The sequence below is a fragment of the Blennius ocellaris genome (assembly GCF_963422515.1).
Source record: "Blennius ocellaris genome assembly, chromosome: 7".
In the NCBI taxonomy this organism is placed as follows: domain Eukaryota; kingdom Metazoa; phylum Chordata; class Actinopteri; order Blenniiformes; family Blenniidae; genus Blennius; species Blennius ocellaris.
The window spans coordinates 20,850,901-20,871,446 of NC_137656.1; the positions used below are offsets into that span (position 1 = coordinate 20,850,901).

Consider the following 20,546-nt stretch of genomic DNA (forward strand, 5'->3'; position numbering starts at 1 on the left):
GGGGCGCACACACACGCCATATGCATACAATGTAGCTTGCCTGGCATATCCCAAGGTCACGCAGAAAAGTGTGTCAGAGGGAGTGAAGAGGGAGAGTGGAGATCAGCAGAGAATCTGTGAGTTCTGCTGCATTAGTGCTACTAGACAGAGCTGCTAGTCTCAGGCTGATTTTGCTGATAGGGGCTGTGGGCTGATTGCTGCAGTGCTAGTTTAATCTGTTAGGCTTGTGAACATCCTTTTAGGAGTGAAACTAATTCCTCAGAGCGCCTTTCTTCTGGCCTGACCCCTCCTGATGAAAAGGAAACGATCCCGAATGTGCTGCAGCCGCAGAAACGTGGTATAATCTGCTGCTTTCTCCCGTTGCAGAGCATTCAAACAGCACTCTCTTGTTTTACTGACACAAACAACGGCTTGGATCTGACATGTTAAGTGAATGTCAATGTCACACTGAATCACTAACGTGGGCACAGATTGATACACCCGCACCTCTAATGATTTTTTTTTTTTTTTTTTAAGAAAATAACCTCCCAGGGGAACTCAACCTCTGTGGCAGATGTTATCAGAGGGAAAGGCTTCATCTACGGTAGATATTTAAGCAGGGACAAACATATTGATTTACATGTGCTGAGATATGAATGTGAGCTCCTCTCGGAGGGAGCAAATACTGTTCAAATAGCTGATTACAATCTGGACACGTCAATCCCAGTGTCAGGGTGAACACTGGGATCACAGCTGAGGTGCTCAACTACAATTGGTTTTGAATATACATCGAATGAGGAACATGAGGTCAAACACTTTCAATCTACACCTCTGGATGCTTCATAAATCTGATGCAATCCTTCACGATTGCAGGGTAGAGTGGGTCAGGGTATTTGCCAAGGTCATTTCTCGCAAAAGGCCAAATCATGAATACCCATTTCATCTATACTCTGAGGACCACAATGTCCTTTCCCACCACCATTTCACCAGGGGAGCTACAAGCTGGCAGGCAAAAAAAGAAAAAGAAAAAACCTTTCAACAAGCTGTGATTATTTGTTAGCACTGAAGCACGGCTAGTTGAAAGGATAACACAACGCTAACTCAAACTATCAAGGTCCTAAGTTGAAGCGTTAAACTGGAAAGTAAACACGTCGAGGAAAATATGTAGGACTGGCTTGTTAGAATAATATTTGGCTTTAATTGAACACAAATTCCTGGATACGACTCATGAGTCTGAAGCGTCTCCCTCAGTCACTCTGCTTTAGTGACCACCTCTGTTCACTCCTCTTTTCCCAGCTCTCGTTACGGATAATTGTTAACAGGCAACGTTAACTTTTTTGAAAAGGATGATGAAACTAAATAACAAAAAGCTATGTGGGTCACATAGATTTAAGTTGGGTGCATCTATCGCAGCAAAATGTTTCGGGCCAGATTTTATAAAAATGAAAGCAGTTGAAGAAACATCCCTGCAGACACACGTGACAACCACTGCTGTCGGCTGAATGTTCACAATCTTGTGTGTGGATACACAAGCCGGAAAGAAGAAAAAAAAAAATCAAATCTTGAACTGCAGCTTGTGTGAACAGACTGCAAAGAGAGATGTTAAGGGGATATTCCATGCTTGCCAGGTGGGCAGTGGGCTGAAGAGCGGTGAATGTGATGCAGGGGCTACGGGCTCCTGAGACAATGCACATGGACACACAAAAAAAATCTTTACTCATCTGTCGTCTGTCTGCTGAGATGACAGCTTTTACCAGCTCCACAGACTCCCCAGCATATTGCCAGCAGCAATGTCCGAGCTCTGTAGCCCCCTCCGCTTCCCCCTCGCCCCTGTTATTCTTTGTGCTTTTGAGTCTTTCATCCACCACAAGGGCATTACTGAAAACTCGGTATGTGTGTGGACATCTACTTCCACTCCTCATTTGTAATCTTTACCAACTTTCAGGCCAACAGATGTGGGCTTATCGGAGGTCAGCCTTAACTACAAGAGTAAGATTTACTGGAAGGAGGCCAGAGAGAAGAAAGACGAGGAGATGCAAAGAGAAGAGGTAAATCAAGACAAGAAAAAAAAAAAAAAAGGAACAGGAGCTACTCTACCTGATGTTGAGCCTCCTCCAGATTCCCACTGGCCCACAGAGAGAGCCCGAGACGATGGCGGATCTTCGCCTCGTCCTCACGCCGAGCCAGCTGCTCTGCAAGCCGCAGGCCTGTCACGAGGGGAGGAACGGGAACAGATGAGAGGGAGAGGAGAGTAAAAATTATTCAGAGCAGACACACTCCGAGGTATGTCTCAGAGTAACAGATGTAAGCATAGCATGGTACTGATGTTCTGACAGCAAACAGGTTTGGATATTTGGCCTCAGTTGTAAGATACTGCTCACAGTGGGTCTATCACACGCACACGCACGCACGCGCACGCACGCACGCACGCACACACGCACACACGCACACACGCACACACACACACACACACACACACACACACACACACACACACACACACACACACACACACACACACACACACACACACACACTTCTGCCATAGAGGGAGGCTGTTAGAGCTCTAATCGGACTGCATAGTAATCAATGCTGCGAATTGACTGGCTGAGCAAACACAAACACACTGTTAATGCTTGCATTACAAAAAAAAAAAGAAGAAGCCACACAATGGGCGTCTGTAAATATTAGCAAACACATTGGAGAGATAATAATAGACTGTTTACAAACTCACTGCTCAAGTTGGGTGATATTTTGTTTGGGACTTTCAGAGTTGTTTGGGAAGCAACGGGAGGTCTGAATGTGCCCGATGTGCGCGTGTCTTTAGGTGTGTATGTTCAGTGAGCGTGCCCAAGTCAGATCACCTGGCACCTGCACAGTTTGTTTTTCACGTCCAATTCCTCAAGCAGCGAGGCATATGTCACATCTTTGCATGTGTCCTCAGTCCGCCTGCCGAGTTCTTGGTTCGGCCCAATTACCGAGATGAGAATGCCACTCCACCGAGGACAAATAATAACAATAATAATCATAATAATTAAACCAACAGCTGCTGGGCCACAAATCACCCACAAGGTGCTAAATGCACACCGGGCATTCTGTATTTTGCACTCGGCAATCGCTCCACAGTAACGCTACATTCGCAAGTCTGTTCTCTCCACCTCGCTTGTGTCTGAAGGGGTCTGAACATGCTTTCGGTCAATGAGAGGAGGAAATGGGCCAAGCCACCTCCGTCCACGTCTGCTTTTCCCTGCATTCCTGGAAAACAGTCTGTGGCTGGACCAGATAAGCCAAGAACAGAGAGCGTGACCTGAAAAGCCAGCCTATTCCCCAAGACCGGCACACCAAGCCGCCATAGACTTCATGGCTCCTTCATGGCCACGCTAGCCGGCAGCCTTTGAAGCCTGCAACAGTCTCCCTTTTCTCCTTATCTTTCCACACACCCTCCCTCTGTTTGCCTGCCTGCCCTCTCCCCTCATGCATCTGCTGTGCTCCTCTTTCCCTCTACCTCCCGTATTCATTTTCTCATCTCTGCGCCGGTGTCTTTGGCCCCCCGCGCTCTCTACCTGTTTCATCTTTACTGTGGCGGCAGCGCGTGCAGGGACTCGGCACTGCTTAGGGCTCATTAGGCGCCGGAGCAAAACAGAGGAAACAGATCTAAATTATCCTTTTCATTCTCTGACAGTCTCACCCCTCACTCATCTCAACTCTCACTCGGAGCCTTTCATCTGCACATGCACACACACTCATCCTCACACGTGCACTCACATACAGTGATGCTCTCGCACAAAAACCTTTCTTCCTCTCTCGGAGCTACTCTCTGATAGTTCTTTATGATCAAGCCCGAATGTCAACCAACTCTGTGTTTTCTTTATTCTCCGGTTGACAGTAAAATAATGCATGTGAATTATGACTCATGCCGATCTCTGTCTTTTCCCCTCCACCCGGCTGCCATCCGCTCTCATTTTCTTTCCGTCTCCTTCCTTTCATAGTTCTCTCATTCCCTCTGTTCTTCCCCCTCTGTATCATTCAGTGCCTGTCACTGTCACCGCGCATGCCTTTGGTGCGCCCCGCAGGCACAGTCACGTAGCATCGGCTGACATGAGGATGTGGCCGTGGCTGGCTGCACCCTGAAGAGCAACGAGAGAACACTTTAAAGGCTGCTTGACAGCTGGGTGAGAGATCCTCCGCAGCCCCTGAGGCCCACGCACCTCTGTTTTCAGTCACAAGCTCTATGTGTGCGGACACAAACACATATCGTGCGCTATGCCACAAACACCCTGGGACACGCACACACACACACGCACACACACAACAACACGGGGTCCTTTGATCATGACCACATGTGGAACAGCCAAGAGAGTCAGAGGTTCTATTTTTTAAAAAAGGGGCACACATTTTAAGACACTGACATAAGAGAGCCTGCAGTGATGATGCGGTATTTCATTGTACAGATGGACCACAAAAACAATGAAAAAAAATAAAAAGCAAGAGATGGAAGTACAGCATCCCGGTCCTCTCTCATCGCTGTGCTGCCGGCCAATCATGCCATGAAGTGGACGTGAATGTCAGACAAGGAAATCCCTGTTCAGACGCTGCATGGGGAGGGGCTTTCTGAGGCTATCCAAGCATTCAGCGTGCAGTTTGGACAAAGCATCCTATGTGCATCATAAACAAAGGGAAAAGAGACTGGTAATATTTTCACAATATAAAAGTTTTATGTTGTAACTTCTTACGATGCTCAAATAATTAATGTGTGTGTGAATAATCAAGTTATAGACCAACCACTGTTGCATATTGAAAATACTAAAACCCAGGACCCAAGTTAGAAGCATGAACTTTAAAACACTACAGAAAATTACTAAATGATTGCGTATTGATCCAGCAGAAACAAAGGCTTGCAATGTTGTGAAGTGATAATAAAACATGATTAGCATTTGCAAGTTACAAATAATGCCTAAAAAAAAATATATATATATATATAGATATATATATACACACTCAGAGTGAAAGATTTTGTGTTGTATGAGTTAAATCTGAGGAATGAAAACATCAAAACACGAAACTATAAAGCGCAGTAGTTCAATAAGCCAACAGGCAGCCTGGTGTTCCCACATCTGTACCAGATGAAACCGTTCAACAGTTAAAGAAACGTAGCAGAAAATCACAGGGAGGTCCAAATGTATTGATGACTGGTCTGATATCTCACATAGAGAGAACACATCACACAAAGGCATTCAGTTTTATATGCCTCCTAACAAGCTCTTCAAAGGCTGAACAACATGAATGTATTTAATTGGAATTCTTGAGTCAGTTCCCAGGTCAGCGTTTGGTACATTTCTGAGAAAGCTGACAATTGTAGGTTAACACTGCTGATTTGGTCATTATTTCCATGCAGCTTTCCATAAACCAAGCAGAGGGAAACAGCAATACCTCCATTAGTCGCCACAATGACTGCATTGATTTAATGACACTATTGATTGTGTTAATCGTTGAAGAGTGCATCTTGGTGTGAAATGACTCTTTTGTTTAAGAGTGAAATAGTGGTATGCCCTGTTTGACATTATACAACGACAACAAAAATGTAATTGTGTGAGAGTCTAAGTGACAGAAGGTGTGTCACCCTACCAGAAGTTAATTGGTATTTCCATACATCTACACCACAATAAATATATATGAGATCTAGTCATTTGGAGGCCACATTGAATGAACACAAGTCTGGAGTGAGTTGACTCACCATATCTGCCCCCAATTATTAAGTTTTGGAAAACAAAAAGGTGCAGCGCTGCATAGAGAATGGAAAAGGGAAACAAAACTAGTGGGGAAAAAAAAGAAAGAAAGACTGAAATGAAAAACCATGCCAACTTCTCGGTCTGGGTAGGTTGGCCAGAAATAATTGGCTGTCAGAGGTAGTGAAGGCACAGTTCTTTTTCACAGCCGGGCCAAAGAACAATGCAAGGACAGTGCAGGGGACAACAGGAGGACAAGCTGGAGACAGAATGGCCTGTCGCCTTTCTTTCCATTAAAGCGCAACAAGCAGTCCTGCAGAGGGTGTATGGGTCACTGCAGACCAGGCTTATTCTTATACAGCGGCCGGAGGAGCAGAGATAGCAGAGATTTATTCCTGTTCTCTTTTATTTACTCCATGCCGGTTGAAATATCCCAATGTCCTCTCACACCAGTTCTGCTGGATTCAAATGGGGAATGGGTTGTTTCATGGTGGGTGTGCCTGAACATAAAGTCTATCAATGGGCCCAGGCAAAGCTGGTCGTGTGGACATTCAGCTCACATCCGTGAATGCTCCCACTTATCACCTTCTCGGTGACAAACACTTCCTGCACTCTCACTGACACAATGAATTTTAGAGGGACCAAGCTGGAGGTTTTTATTTCTCTATAATCTGCAGGGGACAATGAAGCGTGAGAGGCAGGAGTCTGACAGTCACGGTGTGAAAAGATCCTTTGGCAGCTTGCTGCGAAGAACCCTCTGAGAAAGTAGATATAGCTGTGAAAAACAACTAGCAGTAAACAGGAGAAATACCTTGGCATGCATCCTGATAGGTTTGCAAAGACATAGACACACAAATACCGGCATACCCATGCAGCTCTGAAGACAACACCGATGCATAATGTGCACACAAAATCCCCCCGCACACTGAGAACACATAAGCACAAAAGCCCGGGCGCGCACACACCTGGATGCGGACTAATAAAATGTGGCAAAGGCTTAGCAACAAAAAGGCTCTGAATTTCATATTCATGAATTCACAAACTCTAAGCCTATCAGCTCAGGCAACAAAGGCAATCCTCTCCGCTGTTCCCCCCCGACTCACTCACCTTCCTGCAGGTACATGACAGCTTGTGAGTAGTTTTGCAGTGCGTGGTGTGTTCTCCCCAAGCTGCCATAGGCCAATGTCTTGGCAGCCAAGTCGTTAGTCTGAGCCGCCACGCTTAGGTGCTGTTCTTGAAACACGACCGCCCGCTCGTAGTTTCCTAGAGATTCGTAGGTGAGGCCCAAGTTCCCATAGGCGCGAGCCTGGCGCGTGGTGCTTCCCGCCTCCTCTGCAATCTCCAGGTCACTTTGGTGGCATCGCAGGGCTGTCTCGTACTCTCCCATAGCTTGATAAACAGCACCCAAACCATAGCTGGCATCTCCCTCCAATAACCTGTCCTGGGTGTCTCGGGCAATGGCCAGCTGACGCTCCAGGCAGGAGATGGCTTGCTCATAATTGCCTAGTTGGCTGTGGAGTGCGCCCAGTTCACCGTAGGCCTGAGCCTTGCCTCCACACTCCCCCAGCTCATGAGCCACCACGAGTCGTTTCTCAAAACACACCAATGATTGCTGTAGGTTTCCCATGGCCCTGCAGAGAAAGACAGGAAGCCAATGAGTGTCACAGTGAAGCAGATTAGGAGTGAGGTGTTTTAGATAACAGCCCAATGGGAAAATCTAAAGGGAAATTCTGCCATTGGCATTTTGTGTTTCACCAACACCAGGATGTCATCCTCACCTATGTCATGCACAGGATCGTCAGCTTGCCACATATTGAGAGGAAACTTGTTTATTCGTACAGACATATCATTTTTCATAGTGTGGAATAAAGGAGCGAAGTGCTCATTTTTATTTATTTGCATATTGCTTCAGTTTTGGTGTCAATGAAAGGCTGAGGATGTGGACAAATTACAATGTGTGTTAATGTTTTCATGCCAAATTGTGCTACATTTTAAATGCAGACAATATACTATTCTCAATTGAGATTGGACATTTGTCAAATGTCTGTTTCCATCCTCCTGTGGGTTGAGTGACATTTTACACACCTTAACAGCCATCCTGCGGACTTTATTCACATTCTCAGACACCAACAATAACTGGTTGTTGGTTCAAACGGAGCTTTAAAAGAAAAAAAGCCCCTAGCTTAATTAATGTTGTGGAATCATATATTTGCTTGACTAAGAGCTGCCGGAAGATCAGAAGGGTTTGTGTGTGATGTCTATTATTCCCTTCTGAAGTCATGCATGGCTAATACTGCGGTGTGAGATTGCTGTGGTGCCATGCTGATGATGCACAATAAGAAGAAAATCATCTCTGAATGGAGGATTTTAGTGAGCCTTTCGGGTCTTATTTCTGCGCTGTGCTCTCCCAGGTTGCTATCAGCTGATTTGGGGGGCATGAGGAGAAGTGAGAGGGAGAAGAGACACAGGATGTGAGAGGTTGTCTCAAAATAACTGCGCTCACCACCCCCAAGTTTCAGACGTCTACGCGCCAAAGCCACTTTGCATACAGATAAGGCCGGGGTGACACGGCTGCTGCTGAGACAGCTCACGCTAGACACAGTGATCACCAGCAAGGTGTCTATAAACTGTGGTGGTCCCTGATAATGAACATAAGGAGACAAATTATATGCAAAGTGCTGCGGTAATAAGCAAAACCCTGGCTATTAATTTCAACAGCAGGCATTCGAAGAAACTGAGACTGAAAAGGAAATATATGTAACTGTTAATTTGAAACAAAGCTCCAGACTCACCTGTGCCCATTTCCTAGGCCTCTGTAGGCTTTCTCCTGGTCCTGCATGCGGTTGAGGCTCTGTGCCACTGAGAGATACTGGTCATAGTATTTGATAGCTTCCTCAAAGTCTCCCAAAGCCTCGTAACAGTCTCCCAGGTTTCCGTAAGCTCTGCCCCGGTCCATTACTGCCTCATTGCCACTAAGCTGCTGTAATGTGGCCAGCTGCTGCTCCAGGTAGCCAATAGCTTCCTCCATCACTCCTACATTCATTTTTGTGATGCCCATGTTGCCGTACACCTGAGCCTCCACCACAGGATCTTTCAGCCTCCGACCTAGTTCTAACTGCTCTTCGTAACTCTTGAACGCCATGGCGTACTTCCCGAGGGCCATGTAAACAGCTGCCAGGTGACCGTGGGCTTTGCATTCTCCTGACACGTCGCCGAGCTCTTGGTACACCTCCAGCTCCTGGGTGTGGTAGCCTAGAGCTTTGTCATACTTCTGCACCAGTCTGTAAGTGGCCCCAAGGGCGGCATACGCACAGGCCTCCATCCTACGCTCTTTAATCTGAAACAAGAAATTCACAATATCATCATGCGTGACACAAGAGAACAATGCCAAAATTACTTTACAAATTACAAAACTCATATGCTAGGAAAAGAATTGTTGTAGAGTATGCATATATTATGTGGGGCACACCTGGTGAGCCAAGGCCAGCTGCTGCTCATAAAACTGAATGGCCCCAGCGACATCCTTTTTACAGACAAATATGTCTCCCAGGTTCCCCAGAGCTCTGAACCGAGCTTGTGCATTGTTCAGGGATTGCGCCAGTGACAAAAGGTACTTCTGACACTCTTCTGCCTTCGCAAAGTCTCCCAGGGCCTTGAAAGCCAAACCAAGGTTACAGTACGCCTTGGCCTGGCTCAGCTTGTCATGGAGGTCCTTAGCCAGCGCCAGGTCCTGCTCATAGTACTTGACAGCATCCTGATAGTTGCCCAAGCAGTAGTGGGCGTAACCGAGATTATGACAAACTTTGCCCTCGCTCTCCATGTCTTGGAGGTCAGGGGACAGTCGGAGGTACTGCTCATAATAGGGCACAGCCTGTGGAAACTCTCCTCGAGAGCAGTGGAAGTTGCCGAGGTTGCCCAGAGCCCGCGCCTCACTCTGGACGTCTCTGAGCTCACGAGCTATGTTGAGGTGGTTCTGGTAATGCTGCAGTGCGCGGTCATGGGCACCGAGAGCCTGGTAAGCAACAGCCAGGTTGCCGTGGGTGGAGGCCTGCGAGGCCCGGTCGTTGACCTCCATGGAGATCTGCAGCTCCTGGCGGTGGTAGCGGACAGCTTGATCGAAGGCTCCCAGGGCGTTGTAGGCGTTCCCCATGTTGCCGTAAGCCCGGCCCTGAGCGGCATAGTCATTGAGCTCCTGAGCGATTGCCAGGTGTGTTTTGTGTAGTTTCAGTGCAGTCTCATAGTCCCCCTTCATTTGGTGGATGATTCCTGTGGAGAGAGGAGAGAACGCAAGAGGGTGAAGTTAAAGACCCATTCTGAAAAAAAATGTAATTGAGTAAAATTCAAGTGCCTCGTCAGCGCTTCATGTACAAAACAAGTCATTTGGTTGTTAAAATATGCTCACTGAGCCATCTGTTCTCTGCTTACACAACACACTCTCCCACTGAATTATGGTCATTAAAATGTAGTGCAATCAAACAGAGTTATTATAACACCAAAATAGAATCTTTTGATTGTTTAAGCCGTCTTTGATGACTGTGTCTTACAGGGGTTTTACCCAAATCAACAACTTTTCCACAGCATTAGAAGTAGCGGTGGGAGAACTACAAAAAAAAACAAAAAAAAACATCGGAAGTTAAAGTGGGAGAGAGGGTGACTAGCGGATAGAAAGCTCAGCAAACAACTTAAGAAAAAAAATGAGATAAGTGTGGAGAAACAATAAATAATGGAGAACCCAGTGCATTGAGCGCATTATCTCTGATAAAATACCGTCCTCTGAAAAATAATAGCTTTACCCCACAGTCAGGCAGCCATCTGGCACACACATATATATACACACACACACACACACACACACACACACACACACACACACACACACACACACACACACACACACACACACACACACACACACACACACACACACACACACACACACCTCTATATAGTCATGCACACTGACGAACACACACCACAGAGTAAAGAGTCATCACAGCACATCTGCACTATCTCTCTTTCTTCTTTTCCTCAGAGGCACACTTTGAATCTTTATGTCTCCTCTTTTGCTTTGTCACCCGAAACTTTCATATTAATATTTACACTGATAATATTAAAACTTATTTAAAAGGATAGCAGGCTGGCTGCAGGTTTATGGATAGAGACGCAGAAACCAGAGGCAAAACAAAAAAATGAGACGCAGAGGAAAAGAGACACACACACACACACACACACACACACACACACAAAAAATCCTGCCTTTCATCCACCATACAGCCTGACCATCATTGTTTTGCTGCATCAGCATGGAGGCTAATGGGCTCGTAGGATGGAAGTGCAGCCACTGATGGGACTCCAGGGATGGAAACGGTTCTGGAGCCAGAGTGGGTGGGAACCAGGGACAGAGGCGCTCTGTAGCTTGTGGTTGGTACACCATGGTACCGCTGGGATTAGTTACCGCCATGTGTGTTTTCCCATTCAACCTGCCACATAATGGGCCGGAACACAGGCTACATAAACAGTGGGATTGAAACTAAACAGAAGGCTCAAACAACAGTAGGGGTTTAATGTTACAAATGAGTAAGGATTTCAATGTTGGCCAAAATAACGAGAAGATCAGGCCATTAATATCTGAAGAAAAGCCTTATATATTTATATTATATTTTATAAACAGATTCTATAGCGGAATACCTCTGTGGGACTGAGAGAAATATGCATTGTCTGTATGTGTGAAATGTGCATAATTAATATTTTGCTCTTAATCAAGTCTAAAAGAAGAATTTAATTAAAAACTAAACTTGTCTGAATTGGGTGTCTGGAAATTAGAACGAGGAAAAAAAAAAAAAATCCATCAGCTCTTGTGCCAATTGACGGGATTTTTTGGGACACATAATCAAAGATCCTCCGCCTTCTAAATTCAGGCCGTGATTCAGCATGTCGCACAGGCCTACTGAGAAATCAAACCTGATTTGGTGTTTGTCTGCTCGCTTGTGTTCGCAGGTCAGGGTGATACAACCTGAGATGACCCTGTAATCATCAGGTCACAGCCTGGAGGAATTGGTATGCTTGGCGTATCACTGAGTCAAATGTGATGGCAGAATAGCAATTTGCAGAAAGAAAGAAGAGTGCAGTTGTTGTTGCTGATTATGTACAGTGTAATTACAGTGAACGCCAGGCTTTGGGATTGTAGGACTTCTTCGCCGTGGACGTTTTCTAACCGGCGACAAAACCTTGTGAGCGTCGCCTTTTTCTTGAGTCTTTCCTGAGAGCGGAGGAATGTTAAGATGCAGAGCAAGCCAGTTGGAGGAGCTCTGACAGCCCTCGCCACAAAGTCACTCCCAAGGTTATGCGTTTCCCAACGGAGGCCGATGTTACTGAGGATATAATGCCTACTGATGTATTACCAGCAAACATGTTCCATGCTGCAGGCTAAAAATGGTGGTGGGGGTGACGGCTGTTGGGGTAACGCAGACAGGCTGGACAGAGGCTTGGGGAAGTATGGCGAGGTTTGAGGTTGGGCTTGGAAGCAGCAGCCAAAATTGCCATAAGCTTGAGGCTACGCTTGGAGCTACACTCCAGGCAAGAAATATTTTCTGTGCCCCCCCCATATGGTAAGAGGATTATGGAGCCCTCTGGGAATGGTATCCAGCAGAACAGTAAATAAAACCGCAACAGACATGTTGGTAAACAGTGCCACAAAACAAAAATTGGGAAATTAGTAAGAGGAGGTCAGGGTGATGTGGTCACTGTGGTCTGCTGTTAAAATCTAAATTACCCCAGGAAAAAAAAAAAAAAAAAAATCTTTGCTCTGTTTTATTTTTAACCCTTTTCCTTTTAATCCTTTTGAAATCTGTGGCACCTGTGGCCTGACTAAAAAAACGCAACAACACAGCTCAACTATTCCCCTTTTTTTTTTGGTCAAACAGCGCGAGACAAAGACATTGAACAACCAGGATAAAGCACACGCCAAAAGATTCAAACACTTTGTGTAGAAGAGCCCCATCCATCCCCACCCCATGACCAAAGACATTAAATGCATGGCAATGTGTTGTCACTTTTCATTACACAGCTGGCTGTACATAGAGGGATATGCTGCAGTGATGACTTTGAGGGATGGCGTCGTGTTCGGAGTAAATCACTGTGTCATTCTTCCAGGAGCCGGGAAGGTCCGCAGCGCTGCTGGGCTACAGATTTCACAAACAATGCTGCTGCTGCTGCCACTGGCCCGGGGTGATGCTAAGAATAGCAGAGTGATGAGCCGCCTGAGCCCAAAATAATGACTTTGGTGTATTCTTTCATATTTATACTTTACAATGAAGTCAACGTTGTAATTTACAATAATGTCTGAGAAGTGAAAAACAGAAGATGCCGGAATGCTGGTGCTCGGCTGAAATGTTGTTGAGTTTATAAAGTCTGAACTTGTGGAGAGAGGCGTGGGTAAAATATAAAAACAGAAGTCAGTCTTTGAGGGAAATTCCATTGAAGTATGATAGCATTTACCCAACAACACTGCTTTACTCGAGTTTGGTTTTGAATAACTTTGATCATTTCTAAAAGATATTGATTGAAGGTTTATTGGTAATGGATTGAATGTCGTCGAGTAGCAAATCAACATGATAGTCAAAGCACCTGAGTGCTGCTTGTTGAAAATGCAGACAGAGGATATCAAAGTGAAAGTATATTTAAATGAAAATAAGTTTAGCTATTTTTTTATTTTTTTTTAACTCAACACTTTCAAGGACACTTAATAAGAAACTGTGAATTTGAAACTGTCTACACCAGGATGGGACTAATGTCATTACATGCACCCACCTGCAGAGCCAGCGTTAGATAGCGACTCAAACGGGTTAAAGTTGTGTGATGCTTTCAGTGCAATCGGCTACAATCTATTATGGAACATTCCTCCTCCCTACTATATTAAGCAGAATTAGGTGATCATACAGCAATCAACTTTGATTCACAGGATCATGGTGTAACTATAACTACGCCTCTGTCAGTCAAAGCACATCAACAATTGACCTTTGACTCACTTTGTCCAAACACACTCTGCTTTTGTTGGTGCTTGGGTGAAGAAATAATGCAGCTGCTGCAGTTTCTGAGTGTCGAACACTTCCAGACACAATCTATTCACATTCATCATAACTGGCCAGGATACCCCAGTTAATGTAAAAGACAAGGGTGAGCGAAAATTGATAGGCTGCATTATTATACAGCAGGTATCCTAATTGTAATACATGATAGTAGGGGATAGAAGAATGTATCTCATGATCAGCTGGGGGAGGCAGTGAGCTGAAGCAGATGTTCGATCCTCCAGGGGCCTGCAGGAAAGGGTGGAGCTGAGGGGGTCTGGGCTTCAGCAACCAAATCCTCATTTGCAGACACAGACATCTCCAACTGTCTGACTGACAACGAGACAGGAAGAAGGGAGATAAAAAGGACAGGGTATAGATAGATGCATGCCTGCTCCACATGAGGTCTTCCAACAACAACAACTACAAGCAAAACCCCTCCGTCTGATCCGAGTTTCCTTTTTTGCACTGACCTTCACCCCCTCATTCACCTCATGGAACCAGCACTGGCCATTAACGGGCCTCCTAGTGCTTAAAAAACAATGTTCATTGTCAGTATTTTTTCTTTCTTTCTTTTTTTTTTTGCACAGTGCAATCTCGTGCCGGGTTAGAATGAGATCACATTTCATGCTGAATTTGCTGATGTGCCAGAAACGGGATCCAGTTGCTTAATGCAGAAAAATGCTACGGCCCTTTTGTTTCAGTTAATAGCTCTGGTGTGAATAATAACTGCAGACTACCTGAAGCACACTTGAGCGGGAGGACAAGGACTGAGAGAGTGTGTTTCACAGGACCTCTGGTCCGTTTTCTGGCTCAGTCCTTGGTCATGAGATTAAGGGGGCCAATGCGAGGGGAGGATGAATCGGCTGCTTTTCTAATAAAAAAGAAGACAGGGGCCAAGCGAGTGAGAGCCACTGGCTTGCAGAAACGTCTGCAACACAGGGTTGTCACTTGAAACCAATTCACCTCTCGCGACAGATACTTTCTCTGTTTTGCTTGCTCAGTCCTGCATCTTTCACTGTTATATATATACACACACTATTTCATCTTTAGGTAACTATTAAATAAGACAAATATAATCATTTACACACGAGATGTTTTTAACCTGGATTTATACAAACTCATATTTTGGTCTGACTTAAGTGCTGTTTGTAGTTTATTCCATTTGTGTGCAGCGTAACTGCTACATGCTGCATCCACATGTTTAGATTGAACTCTGCGCTCCACCAACACATTGTGTACCAACAGTATTAACCTCTAACTGGATTTAAATGTTGAATTATCACATGACTTGCATAGCTGTATGCAACTGCACAGTCACAATTTGTCTTAAACTGCACCAATATATAGAGTACGACCTGTTGTTTTTCTTTTCTTTTTTTTTTTTAAAACACCAGTGACAAGATCTACATGAGCAGCATATCAGTGCACATTATCTGATTCTGTGTTGCTTTGTGAACACTTCTCTCGCTGTTGTTTTTTTCTCTCTGTTGCTTTGGTTTTTCGTGAACATCAGCAGAAAGCATTCCCCGGGGATGCTGGATAAAAGGAAGAGGAGAAAATGCTTAATTAGGACTTTTACCTCGAGCCCTTTCCAACTGATGGGAGTCCATGTTTCATGTGACTTCTTTGAGACATATGGTCAAAGAAGGAGGTGCGAATCAAGAGCAGCAGGCACAACGAAGGCCAAGAAAAGAAAGGAAAAAGGAAAAAACAATCCAAACAAACTTATTTCGATTCTCTTTGAAGATAAATGCAAGAGAAAATAATAACTAATTATGTTTTTTTTTTTCCATGAATACAAGAAATGCATGGGATCCCCCTCTGATATTAAATATTGCTGACTAGGGGGTAAGTTAGCCAATTAATGAATAATAAATGGGGCTGGAATGCTACATTTTCATATCCTTTATAGGTCAGAGTGTGCTGAGCCAGGGCTGCTGGTACCGCAGGGCATCATGGTTACATATTAAAGGATGGCAATCTCTATACAACTGTACCTTCGAGCCATGTCAGCTGCTGCTCCACCCACACTCCATGGAACATTAACGACAAGCTGAGAGGGCATAATAAAAGTTTGCTCTTTCCTGTTTCTGCGACTTCCCCTTCCCATCTCCCGCACTGTTTTCTTGCTTTTATCATTGCTCATTAATCTTCACTCGATCATCCATTCCCTCTTTGTGCTTCGCATAAAAAGGCATGTTTTTTTTTTTGTTTTTTTGAAGTCTGGAACAACATCCTGGTAGTTTTAGTCCATATCTTCTTGTGCTAAGCAGGCTCGCGGGCGCTGATGACGGGAAAACAATGCACGCCCCACTGCCGCAAACAAAAACAACAACAATGGGCCAATTACAGACTGATGCTTCACAACCTCCACTTCATTCTGCGTTATCTTCATTATTCAGCTCCTCTTGAATCAGCTATTAAAGGTAATTAAGCGATTCATCAAGTCAGTTTCAATTACTGGGAGCTTGACAGCTGCAGATTACAATCAGTGGAGATGAGGCAGAGACGGACAGAGTAAGAGAGGGAGGCATCAAAAAGTAGAGGGGGGGGAAGAAACGAGAAGAAGTGCTAACAGATCTGGCAGCAGTGAGATGAGCTACAAGCTCGTCAGGGTGTCAAGTGTTACCGCGCCCACATGAAGGTCTTGCTCGTCCGTTTTGTCTCCGTGGAGCCACAGGTTCCACCGTTACCACCCACTCGTTTAGCTTCTGCTCCGTCACCAGCAGGAGATCTTCGCTGCTGCTCCAGCGACACTATCATTACTCTGTCACGGACGGGAAGAGTCGCAACGTCGCTGCTAATAATGAATAAAAGTGCTCTGGCGCTCATAATGGCAATCATCTTTCGGCGAGAGTTAAAAAATAAAAATGAAAATAAATCTTCAGCATGACACGTAGCCATTTTTAATAAAACTCACATGTACTGTAGCTTCATAAAATGTTCTCACCGGAGCCCCTAATTTATGACAACCAGTTACCAGTTCACGTTTAAAATCAGGTGTGTGTTGGAGCTAAGAGCACTTCAGACTACGCAGCCATTAGCCTGGTCAAAGGACAGGTTCAATTTATGTTTGGCTGATTAACCCTATGCTCTGCTTGCACAAATTTGCACATTAGGTTAAAGAATAATTCATCTGGAAAGAACTATCATGCCTCTTAGTTGTCCATTAGAGTCCAGTTTACTACCGGGTTGATGGCTATCATAAGTCATCTTGCGCTGGTTGTAATTGCTGGACTAAATACAGAAGAATTACCCATCTGACATATCCCATGGGTATTGGAAATCCACAGGGACACCTTTATCCTCAAGGGTTCTTTCATCATTATATATGCAGACTCCACAAGGTTATCCCCTGTTAATGATTCTATTTTCCAGGATTTGACTTTATCAGACTGAATTTTGAATAAGACATTAATTACGTTCACCATTCAATCAAAAGATTTTATCACATGTTTCATTTCTCCCATTTACATTTTTTCCTTTATTCTGACACCATATTTCATTTCTGGATGTGATTCGATCCAAACTGGTATAAAGGTGAGCACAGAGGAGAATAATCTGGAGATATTTCCCAGGAAAAACATACATTTTATCTTTAATTATATTCTGTGTTTATTATAGATAGGCCTCACATCATGACAGAAGGTCTTGTAAAAGCAAATAACTGTAACTTGCACCACCTTCAGCAGCGGCTCCTGATCCCTATCCTTCCACTGTCCACAGTTTCTATAATTCATTTTAAATTATCATCATAAAACGGTATCAACAAACATCCTAATCTGAATAAAAAGTGACGAAACTGTACATTGTGGACCCAGTTGTGCTTCATAGCCCAGCTGGGAGTTTCTTCTGTGTTGAGTCTGCACGCTCTCCCTTTGCATGCAAAGGTTTTCTACAATTACTCCTCAAAAGGTCCTAAAAATCATGATGACTTTAACCTGCTTCTAGATATCAGTCTGTCTCTGTTTATTCTGTGATGAACTGTGTCAAAGACGTACACAAAGACCTGCCTTCACTCAGAGTCAGCTGGGATCTGCTGGAGCGGTGCAGACGATGGATTGAGAGAACATCGGCGTTACATAATTAACTGGTTGCCTCGACTTGAAGGTAGGAAAAACACTGATGTCTGACTGATCATAAACATGACTGAAAACAATTAGTAAACAGCGCATTACTGCGACAAGGAAATACAGTCGGCAGGATATTGACAACAGAAGCAGGCAGAGAGGCGACATGCTGGACATTTATATACTCACTGGCTCAAGAAAAGACTAATACTTGCTACCTGTGACAGTGATTCACAGTTTTTATCAATCGCCTCTCATTTTGTCTCACTTTCACATAAAACCAACAAACAATCACTGACTTGATTCTGTAAGACGTCACGCTACCAGCTGCTTGGTTTTCATGCGTGAGGACGCGCTAAGGCAGACGTTCATCACTGCACTGTTAATATCGTCTTCGACAGCAATGTTCAAAGAATAATCCAGAAAGGGCCACACGCTGTGAGTGGATTTCAATCAGTCCTAATGTTTTCAGACGATTTTATAGATTAAACTCAAAATTGGCAGTAGAAAGTAAAAAGAAAACTCAACAAATTTTAAAGATTGTGAGCGTCAAAGGAGTAAATATTTTCTGGGTTCATCTTTGCACTATTAGAAAATACTAAAAGGTCCGTCTTTAATACAACAAAGCCTGTCATAAAGGCATTAATGTGTATGCTACATTCAACAAAAGAGTTGACAATTAGCTATACCAAAGGGGGAAAAAAAGCTAATTAATTTTCTGTTAATCAGCTCATTGTTAAATAAACTCTCCCCTGCAGCTCCAGAGAGGTTTTACAGTTTACCACTTGGTTGTCACAAAGAAAGATGACACCATTGCTGCTGTTAAAAAACTTTACAGGATTGATAAACCCTATTCTTAAAGCATCATAAACCACTGTGCAGCATCTTGATGTCTCATGCAAACACTTGTTTCGTTGAACTTCACTGATATTATCTCTTCGCTGTCAACAAACCAGTTCCAGCAGCCGTCTTTATCATTCCGCAGCTCTCATCTCATGTTACGCTACAGAAACCGTAGACGTTCTTTTTATTCTCTCGCAGATTTAAATGCTCACTTTGCTCTCTATTCAAATTCATATGAAGGTATATGAAAGAGAATACTGATTGTCATCATCATCATCATCATCATCATCATGACTTCCTCAGGTGTAATTATGGTGATTTGCTATTAGTACCGACTGGGAGGATATGGGGGATGTGTGTTCATGCAATCATTGCTTATGACGGTTTCAGCTGCAGCTTTCTGGGGTCACTCCAGCGGATCATGTGAGCCGCATGTCTGACTATGGACAGGTTTCATGCCAGACTCCCTTCCTGTGGTTGCTCACTGATCCCCAGTGGTGTCCGATCTGCAGTGGGACTCAAATCAGCTTGTCAGCCACTTTATTGCGAAACGGCTATAGCATACGTACCCAAGTTAGAAGAGGCTCTCCCTTCGGCGGCCCTGTCCTTCAGACCCTCAGCTATGGAAAGCTGTTGTTCGTGGTACTGCTTGGCCCGCTCCAAGTCCTGCATACAGCGGGCAGCATGGCCCAGTCCAGCATAGGCTCTCATTTCGATGGACTTTTCCTCCAGCTCCTGGGCAAGCTCCAGCACATGAGTGTGGTAGGACATGGCCTTGTCAAAGTTACGGTGATAGTGATAAGCACTGCCCAGGTTACTATACGCCCGGGCCTCCTCTCGCTTATTTTCCAGGGCCTTGGCAATGCCCAGATGCTGCTCGTGACATTGGACAGCATTATCAAAATCCCCCATGGCGATGTAGACTGCTCCCATGTTTCCCAGCTCTCGAGCTTCAGACAGCTGATCCTTGGACTGCTTGGCCAAAAGCACGCATTGCTTGTGGCTGGCGAGGGCGTTGGGGTAGTCTCCGATGGCTGTATATACATGGCCCAAGCTGCTCAGTGCCATTGAAGCAGCCTGAAGAGAGGGAAACAGAGAAAAACACAGACAGCAGGTAAGAAAAACTCTATGTCAATAAACTGTAGGCAAGTGAAAAGAAATCTTAAATAGCCCCATTAGTTATACCTACATTGCATCAACAGAGTAATTCAATTGCCTCCGCATCACAGATTCCCCACCCACTCTAAAATGTCTCTTTACCCAGAAGTATTGTGCTTCAAATGAAAAAAAAAAAAAAAGAAGAAGAAAAATCCAAATTCCCAAGTCTCTTAGGAGGCTTAGTGCTCAGAGACCAAACAACAAACAAAACCTGATTTGATTTTGTCGTAGCAGAGCAAAAGGGGGGGTAAAGTGTGATGCAGATCAGCGCAGCAGCAGGCTTGTTTTAAAGCCGCCAGTTCGCCCGCTGCAATCACGCTTCGTGGCGTGCCACCACCAACGGAACAAAGACGCCGCTAATCAGGAGGGAGCGGAGAGGGGTTTTAGCTTCACACCATCGCAGCAGGGGCCCGGCTGACTGACTGCTGGCAAGACCTCTCAGACTTAGAAACACACACACACACACAAAAACACCATTTTGAGGTTTGTCACTGATACAATCCACCATTTTCACAAGTGGCGTCCAGAACAATATTGTGAAATGGGAGGTATGGCGGTGAAATGGAGAGGTTTGGAAAAAAAAACCCACACAGTCTTGACCTCCCGTGACACATTCACAGCAGGCTTATTAACTGTTTATGCCAGGGATAAACAGCTGGGAATAAGGGTCAGTTGTCTTTGTGCGAGCAGATGTTCAATTA

General features: G+C 44.7%; 1 protein-coding gene across 2 annotated transcripts in view; it reads right to left on the reverse strand.

Moving 5' to 3' along the window:
* LOC308132278 (tetratricopeptide repeat protein 28-like) overlaps positions 1–20,546 on the reverse strand; it is a 156,219-nt gene that overhangs the window by 16,758 nt on the left and 118,915 nt on the right. For both annotated transcript variants that reach the window (XM_080499305.1, XM_080499306.1), the window contains 5 exons: positions 19,257–19,764; positions 9,175–9,971; positions 8,498–9,042; positions 6,813–7,336; positions 2,077–2,186 (listed from right to left, as the gene is read on the reverse strand). In XM_080499305.1, the coding sequence (XP_080355431.1) occupies positions 2,077–2,186; positions 6,813–7,336; positions 8,498–9,042; positions 9,175–9,971; positions 19,257–19,764 (2,484 nt within the window). The remainder of the gene's footprint in view (positions 1–2,076; positions 2,187–6,812; positions 7,337–8,497; positions 9,043–9,174; positions 9,972–19,256; positions 19,765–20,546) is intronic.